The sequence below is a fragment of the Serinus canaria genome, chromosome 11, assembly GCF_022539315.1.
Source record: "Serinus canaria isolate serCan28SL12 chromosome 11, serCan2020, whole genome shotgun sequence".
NCBI lineage: Eukaryota > Metazoa > Chordata > Aves > Passeriformes > Fringillidae > Serinus > Serinus canaria.
In genome coordinates this window covers 1,814,225-1,823,017 of record NC_066325.1, presented here as the reverse complement: position 1 = coordinate 1,823,017, position 8,793 = coordinate 1,814,225, and the positions used below count along the sequence as shown (strand labels likewise).

General features: G+C 47.7%; 1 protein-coding gene across 1 annotated transcript; it reads left to right on the top strand.

Moving 5' to 3' along the window:
* The first annotated feature begins 34 nt into the window (after positions 1-34).
* On the top strand, positions 35-2,559 carry CIAO2B (cytosolic iron-sulfur assembly component 2B). The gene is made up of 5 exons (XM_050979067.1): positions 35-231; positions 458-535; positions 1,265-1,390; positions 1,857-1,902; positions 2,345-2,559. The coding sequence occupies exons 1-5, from the start codon at positions 91-93 to the stop codon at positions 2,440-2,442; spliced, it is 489 nt and encodes a 162-aa protein (XP_050835024.1). The 5' UTR covers positions 35-90; the 3' UTR covers positions 2,443-2,559.
* Positions 2,560-8,793: the final 6,234 nt, after the last annotated feature.

The following is an 8,793-nucleotide window of genomic DNA, read 5'->3' as shown; positions in this document are numbered from 1 at the left end:
CTCCCGCCCCGCTCCCGCCCCGCTCCCGCCCCAGGCCCGCCCCGTGCGGCGCCAATCCCGCTCCGGGCTGGTTCCGGTGCCGGTGCCGCCATGGTGGGCCCGGGCCCGGGCGCGGCTCCGCTGGAGAACGCGAACCCGCTCATCTACCGCCGCTCCGGGGAGCGCCCCGTGACCGCCCGCGAGGAGGACGATGAGCTGCCCGACGCCATCGACGACCGGGAGATCTTCGATATCCTGCGGGAACGGCGGGCCGGGAAGGGAGGGGAAGGGAAGGGAAGGGAAGGGAAGGGAAGGGAAGGGAAGGGAAGGGAAGGGAAGGGAAGGGAAGGGAAGGGAAGGGAAGGGAAGGGAAGGGAAGGGAAGGGAAGGGAAGGGAAGGGAAGGGAAGGGAAGGGAAGGGAAGGGAAGGGCAAGGCCGGGCAGGGCAGGGCATCGCCGCTTTCCTTAACACGCACATCTTATCCGCTCCATCAATGACCCCGAGCACCCGCTCACCCTGGAGGAGCTGAACGTCGTGGAGCAAATGCGAGTGAAAGTGAGATCCCGCCGGGATGTGCTGCCTCAGCCATCCCATAACATAGGATAGGATAGGATAGGATAGGATAGGATAGGATAGGATAGGATAGGATAGGATAGAATAGAATAGAATAGAATAGAATAGAATAGAATAGAATAGAATAGAATAGAATCTTGTGTTTAAATAATACAATAATACAATGTTTAAATAATATTTAAATAATCAAATAATATTTAAATAAGATAATACTCAATAATATATAACACAATGTTAATTAGATATTAAATAATACATAATAAATACATATTATTTGATAATGTATATTAAGTATAATAATAAATACAATATATATATTGTATTTATTGTATAAATACAATATATATAATATATATTAAATAATATATATTAATAATATATGTTACATTATATATATATAAAATAATATATAATATAATACTTAAATATATTTAGAATAGTTATAATTTTAATAATTATGATATAATAAGCTTAGTATAGTATATATATTTAACATAGTATTTACATTTTAATGCTATGTAATGTTTCATAATATTTAAATATATTGACAGTATTTTACAATATGTAACTGTATTTACAGTAGTACCTAAACAGAGCACTGACAAATGTCAGTGAGCCCAGTGTGGTGCCTGGCGGGGGGTTTGGGTGTGACAGTGAGCCTAGTGCGGTGCTGGGCGGGGTGGTTTGGGTGTGACAGGGGTGTCCCCGCAGGTGGACGATGCCCAGAGCACGGTGTCGGTGGAGTTCACCCCCACCATCCCCCACTGCAGCATGGCCACCCTCATCGGCCTCTCCATCAAGGTCAAACTGCTCCGCTCGCTGCCCGAGAGGTTCAAGGTGGGCATCAAAGCACGAGAGGGGGGTTGTGCTCGGAAAAATTAAAAAAAACAGTGGAAAAAACCCAACTTGCAGTGGAGAATAACTAGAACTTTTTTCATTTTTTGTGTGAGGGAGACTGCAGGAAGCAGGGAGGGCAGTGGGTGCAATAGCAGTGCCCAGTTCTGGGAGTTGTCAGGGTTCTGGGGCTGCTGTCGTGGGCCAGGGGGTTCTGGGGCAGTCACTGCATGCTCTGTGGCAGCAGGAGGGCAGCTCTCACCCTTGTCTGGAGCAGGCTTAGGCACCTGCAAATGCAGAATACTCTGCAATTTTAGACTTCTGTTTCATTCTGGTATATAGAGTCACTGATAGTGACAAGAATGTCCTTTCTCCCTTCTTTTTGTTACTATTTCATTTTCGTTAGTTTGAACTTAATCTGCCAATGTTTTGTTGATCTCGTCCCGTTTCTTGTGTGCTGCTGTTTCAGCTGGATGTTCATATAACACCAGGAACACATGCCTCTGAGCATGCAGGTAAGACTTTTAGTCCTCTCTTGTGTGGTCTTCATATTTGTTTTGATCTTGAGAATGAGTGAGGAGAGAGATTCCCACAGCTGCAGAGCAGCTGCTCAGGTCTGTGTGTCACATTCTGGGGGATGTTCCACAGCAGGAACGTGGAGTGTCACTTAGATTGCCCTGCAGTGTTCTTTAAACATCTCCTCAGGCAGCCTGAGCTCTCAGACAGTCACTGGTTATTTGCCTGAGCACTCGGAAAAGGGGAGGGAACGGGGATTTCTTGTGTCCCACCTGTGGAGCAGCTCCTGCCCAGCTGCTGTGGCAGAGGCTCTGCCCCAGACAGAGCCCGGGGTGCCCTTGGCATCGCCACCCCTGCAGCACCAGGGCAGCTGTGCTCCCTCAGCCTGGGCACAGCGAGTGCCACGGTCCTGATGGGCTCTCCTGGGCTTTTCCTGCACAGTTAACAAACAGCTCGCTGATAAGGAACGGGTGGCAGCTGCCTTGGAAAACTCTCACCTGCTGGAAGTGGTGAATCAGTGTTTGTCTGCTCGGTCGTGACTGCCTGGTGAGGAAATCATTGGTGTTCTGATCTGCTAAACTAATTCTGTATATAGGTGGTGATGTTGCAATCTACATAAAACTGTGAGCAAAATAAAATCCCTTAAATTCTCTCAAGGAGATGTTTCTTTGTTCTTTTAAAAAATACTGTGTGGGGAGCTAGCTCACAGACAGCTACAAAAATACAATAAAAATTGGGTTCTTAAATGTATGAGCCATTGCATAGGTAAAATTTTCCATTAAAAATTTTTTTTTCAACCTGTTTTTAACTGGTTTCTCACTACTAAAAATTAGTTATAAGCTGCATTGTAGAAGTGGATTTTGTGCACTGGACTTCACAAGTACACCGAGGTAACTTTTAGTTAAAATCTTTACATTCCTGAGACACTTTCAGGCTGTTGATGCAGTTTTACTTTCAGACATCACAAGCTGTACAAGCTGGTGTGTGCAAAGCTGGAGGACATTTAGCAGTAAGTGTCCACACTTCCAAATCATGTGTCTGCATGTAATTATCTCACTTAGATTAGCCAGATGTGGAGGGCTCTTTAGACCTGTGTGAAACATGATTTATTTTTAATTGCTCCTTCATTGTGGTAGGAAATGCAGTCTCTTTGAGGGGGTTTTATTTGTGCACCTGCAATACAGGAGTCATTACCAGTTCTCAGTATGAACAGCCCAGCAGGCTCTGCTGAAACACTGTCCTGGCAGTATTTGACAGCTAAAGGACAAGTTTTGCTCTAGATGCTTTGAGATTTAATGCTAAAACCCAGCCTATGCTTCTAGTTTGGGAACTGTGGCATTCACTAAACTGTTCTCTTTGGCAGACATTGACAATAGAAGAACTCATTAAGAATTCATTTGAGTTTTTGTAAAGGATGTCTCTAGTCCTGGACCACATGGAAAAATAAGAACCTGTTGAGACATCCTGTTGGGTATTTTGGTGCATACATCTGGGGTTTCTGTGGTGGAAATGGCTCCCAAGGTGTCAGAAAGTCTCTTTTTTCCCAGCCCCAAGGCTGAAGAAGAAGCCAAGATTCGTTGGTTCTGCTTTCCAAGGTTGTTTGTTTTTCCTTATCTATTCCATTCTCTCTCTGCCCTGCTGAGCTCTGTCCAGCAGGTTGGGTTGTGGCTCAATCCCTGACCTTGGGCTGGTGTTGGCTTTTTATACTAAGAACTACCTGTACTTTATTTACAATAATTTCCCAGTACCTGTCACCTGTGTCAGACAGTCTGTGTCTGCTCTAAACCAATCCAGAGGTGCCACCATCCCAGCAGAAGGTGGACAACAAGGAGAAGAAGGAGGACAGGACACACCCAGATTCCTCCATCTTGCCTCCTGAACCCCCATTCTAAACCCCCAAAATTCTACTTTTTCACCCTGTGACAAATTCCCTGTCATTCTACTCAAACTCCTGTGGTTTGTAACTCCTCACACAAAGTTGGGAATTGTTTCCATGGGCTGAAATCAAAGGCACAGGTGTTTCTGACTCTGTGCCAAAGTCTCTGAGCCCCCTGCTGGGGTCTGGAATCACCCAGGGCAGTCAGAGGAATGTTCTGGATCCCAAGACATACACCACTGCAATGTTGCCTTCTTTGCCATCACTTATCTGGAAAACAAGAGGTGCACTTTCTATAAATACAGGTTGTTCTCAGCAGTTTGATGGCAGTGCTTTGTGCTCCAGTAGCATTTTCCCTGGGAGGGTCTCAGGTGCTGTTTGGAAAGGGTGAAGCTTGTGGGCATTGTGTAAAGCTCAGCCTGGCAGTCCAGTCCAGTCCAGTGCTCCAAGTGTGAGTCCAAAGTCACCCAGCAAAGCAGGAGAGGGACAAAGCCAGACCTTCCCAGGGCAGAGCTGAGCCTCCCTCTGCACAGGGCTGCAGAAAACCAACTCTGCAGCAGCTCAGCTCAACTCTGGCTCAGCAGCCTTTGAATGGGCAGCACTGTTGGCATGTATGAATGAAACTGCAAATAAAGACAGTATTTATGTAATACTAATATTGGGCAAGGAACAGAAGGACCCAGCTTTGCTCTGCCTCTCTTGTTGAATCACTGAACTGATGAGCTCTGACACTGCCAGCATGTGCAGCACAGATGAAGCTCCAGCCATGGTGATGCATGCAGGCAGCTCCTGGGCACCAGGCTTGGGTGGTTGGAGTTTGTGTTCTGGTTTTTGGTGGCTTTTTACAAAGAAAATAAATTTTGCCCTCAGATTTTGGGGAAAAAGGAAATGCAAGTATGTGCCAGGGGGAAAACAGGAGGATGACTAAGCTGCCAGCAGATTGCTTCAACCTGCACTCCAAAGAGAAGGGATCAGTAAATGGTGCTTTGCTGAAGCTCTCTGCTTGGCTTTCACCACTGCCTAATATTAGTGTTAAATAATGTATTGGGATGTTGCACTTGCCTCGTGAAGCTCTGCACTGTGCACAGCAGTCCTGGGATGCCCTTTGGACCATTTACCTTCTCAGAGGAGCAGCAGAATGTGTTTGATGGTTTGTGTTTATAGTCAATAGCTGGGGGATGACTTTTCAGTAAGGGGGACCTGCTGTGGGCTCTCAAAGCAGAGATCTGACTTCTGCTATTCAGGGATGGAGAATTTGGTTACTTTAGATCTGGTGGGTTTGTTTAGGTGATGTGAGTGTTGTATTTACCACAGAACCACCCTCAGTGGCTTTGCTGAAGGCCCCAGGCCCTCCTGTCCAGGCTCCTTCAGCTCTGCAGTGCTGATAATGTAGCACCAGTTCTGGTGAAAACCTTCCACCCTGCTTCTGAAGATCATCAGCTGGTTCCTGTTGCACGGAGACAAACTGGGAGAACAAAACACTAATTTGTTAGAAATATTTCTTTTCAGATATTTATTATTCCAAAACTAAATTTAGTCTCTGGAATGCTTTGTAATGGGCCACATTCCTTGAGCAACGATGGCCCTTTGGAGCAGCTGTGTTGAATACAAACAGCCTCATTCAAGTCCAGGAAAAATGCCAGGAGCAAACATCTGATGTGCATCCCTGAGCTCTGGGCAGGGTCTTCCAGGGGTGGCTGGATGGCATTCCCCACTCCTGGTTGCTCCCAGGGCTGCTGTGTGTGCTGTCCTGCCCTGGGGTGTGTTAGTTTGAGCCCCCAGCCCTCGGGAGGGGCAGGATCCCCCCGGTGCTGCCCCCTGTCCCTGCTGCAGCCCCCGCAGCCCAGGCTCAGCAGCTTTGTGTCCAAGGATGCAGCTGAGCTGTCCATGGAAGAGCTTCACCCTTGCATGGCCTTGCTGCTGGTGGAGCAGTGTGTGCCACACACTGGCAATGGTAACTCATGAAATCCATTTCAGTGTTCTGGCCACGCACAGGAGTGATGTGTCTGCCTCTATCACTACATCTTTATCACTTTGATAAAGATCTCCCTCTGGAGCTTTGATTTATAAACTCTGTGTTTTACAGGGCTTTTTTATAGCTGTTAAAAGCTTTTCCGTTTGACCTGTCAAGCAGAGAACTGGACACTTTCCCTTCCTTTACCAAATGCACTGTTTGGCATAAATACACACCGAGGAACTGGCAGAGTCAACGTTTTCCACAGACAAAAGAAAAGTTTGCAGTCAAATCTCTCTGATGTTCTAAGTAACAGCAAAGAGAACCAAAGCAGGGAAAGCTGAGTGAGGTGTGTTTGAGTTTGCTGATGTCAAAGCCATTTGCCAGCAACATTTAATAGCACATAAAATTTTCATTCCACAAAATGCTAAAAATACAGGACATTTTTACAAAATGCACAAGGAACAGAGAGCCCTCCTTTCATCCAACACACTTCAGTAGCTGCAGAAGACATTCTGTCACACTCTGAGACCTTTTTACCTATCTCTTATTATCAATTCACACATTATTTTATGTCCTACCTCTAAAGAGCTTTTGCATCCTGCCATACACAGGTTATCTCCATTCCTTAACTTCTCTTTTGTGGATCTAGGGAGCAGCACTGCCTGCAGTGATGAAGCCATCCTGGTTCTTAGGATGGATGGAACCCTGCTCTCCCAGTTTCATTCCACACTGCTCAGGGTCTCTTACCAGCTGTCTCATCAGTTTGTTGCCTCGCAGCCCCTGCACTCTTCATTCAGCAAGGTGCTTGGACAGGGGCTCAGACAGACTCTGCTCCTGCTGGGGCTCAGCTTCCAGAGCAGCACAGGAGGGAGAGAACAGGCCAGAAGTTGATTTCCACTAAATCTGTGGAAAAAATCTGACCTGGGAATGAGGAGCAGCTGCTGCCAGGGACCTTTAGGAAGAGGTGGCAGGGATGTGCCCCACCTGCCTGGGAGAGTGAGCTCCCATCACCTCGTGCTGGGCTCTCCCTGCCCTCTGCCCTCCTCCCTCCCTGCCTGCCGGGGAGGTTCCCGGGTGGGCACAGCCCCAGCCCGGCCCCTGGAGGTTCCCGGGTGGGCACAGCCCCAGCCCGGCCCCTGGAGGTTCCGGGTGGGCACAGCCCCAGCCCGGCCCCTGGAGGTTCCCGGGTTGGCACAGCCCCAGCCCGGCCCCTGGAGGTTCCCGGGTTGGCACAGCCCCAGCCCGGCCCCTGGAGGTTCCCGGGTTGGCACAGCCCCAGCCCGGCCCCTGCCCACCCTGGCTGGGCTCTGCACATCTCCAGTGCCATGGCACATACCCAGATGCTGCAGGGCATCGCTGCCCCGCTGAGCTGGGTCACACCCAGCAGAGGAGCAGGACAGCCACTGACACACCCCATAAACCCCACGGTTCAGGTGCCACAGCCCACTGGCCAGCTCCAAGTGCAGTGGCCCCAGAGTCTGGGCCCAGCTGTGTCCCTGCTGAGCCGAGTGACTGGTGAGCCATCCCTGCCAAACCTCCTGGAGCTGACCCGGCCCTCATTTTGGTGTCATTTTGGTGTCACTCGGAGATGGTTGTTTGTCATAGCACTTTTTCCCCTAATCTACCCAAATTAGCTCCATCAGATGTGCCACATGTGGCTTTGACTGGGATAACCTCAGGAGGTGACCAGGAGCTTGCTTAACCCTTGAAGCTTGATTTCCCCACTTGGCTAATGGGAGAGCTGGCACATGCTCAGCCTGAGGATTATGGAGGTATCTAAGCAGCAAAATACTTTTTATTTCCCCTGCAAAGTGACATATAAATCACCCACGTAATCTGAAATGCTTGCAGAGAAAAACAATCAATGCCAACAGATTCCATTCTTTTTCCCTAACACTTTTAATACAACAAAACTAGTTTTTATTACTGAAAATCAGAAAACAGTTTCACTAACACTACAGCCAACGTAAAAAAAAAACAACCAATCAATTGGTTTTTAGGCAGAAAGAAAATAATTAGGACTGAGTCACATAAATTCTTTCTCTTCAAACTTGTACTGACTTATTTTCATAACAACACATTTATGCATTGGGTTTTTCGAAACATAAGTCAACATTGTAAAGAGCCTGTCAATTTCTTTAGTAATGCTTCTTACTAATGACAAAATTGACTGGGAGCCTGAAACAGGAGCTTTTGTTTAAAAAATTTCTTCCCCTTTCCACTTAACATTTTAGGTCTGATCCTGAAAACTTGACCTTTAACTGAGGTCATACTCTGGATTATATTTTTAGCATAGAAATGATGAAATTTTGTCACATTTATCTTTGCAAGGACAATATTGGGCCATTCTTAGTAAAACAATAGAATTAATTTACTTTTTCAAACAAAAGGTAAACATTGTATCAACTTTAATTTCAGTCATACCTGCCTCCCTTTAAGTGCATGTGTCATTTGAGTGCACACAGTTCAGCTCATCTGCAGTTTAAGCACTTGGCTGCACAGGAGAAGTCACACAATTAACTGGTTTTCTGCACTTTATGGCTGAATAAATAAACACTGCAGCTTAGACCCAAATTCTGTACACATCAGGTAATGCATCATATTAGATTAGCCCTTGCAATATTTTCTGCTAATCCTTAAAACCGCAGGAATTTTGCTGGGAGCGTTATGCAGCCGGTGCACCTTCCTCCGACACTCTGCTGCCCTGCGGGCTTCAGCTTCTTAATCCTGCTCGAGTCTTTCTTTCCCTGCTACAAAGGAATTTCGTTTTCTCTGCGGCTGGCGTGACTCCCTGGGCAATCCCTGCTTCCGCAGGATGGGCGAGCCTCAAACCGCGCCTTGGTCCAGCTGGGAAGAATGAAAGCCAGCCCACAGAGCGGGCTCTGGAATACACAAATAAAACGGGATGCCAAGGAGAGGAGAGCTGCCAAGGCTCTGATGCAAGGGCCCTGATCAGCCGCAGGCGGGTCTGCACCAGGAAAAGCGCTCGCCACAGGAGCCCCGCGGGGAGCCCGGCCTGGCAGAGCCCGCACAGCTCGGGGTGCTCGGGATGGGATC

Bases quoted from the DNA above. Each gene is read 5' to 3' on its own strand.
- CIAO2B (XM_050979067.1), top strand. From the start codon at position 91: ATGGTGGGCCCGGGCCCGGGCGCGGCTCCGCTGGAGAACGCGAACCCG. The intron at 536-1,264 runs GTGAGATCCCGC...GTGTCCCCGCAG, and splicing joins TGGAGCAAATGCGAGTGAAA to GTGGACGATGCCCAGAGCAC. The intron at 1,391-1,856 runs GTGGGCATCAAA...CTGCTGTTTCAG, and splicing joins CGCTGCCCGAGAGGTTCAAG to CTGGATGTTCATATAACACC.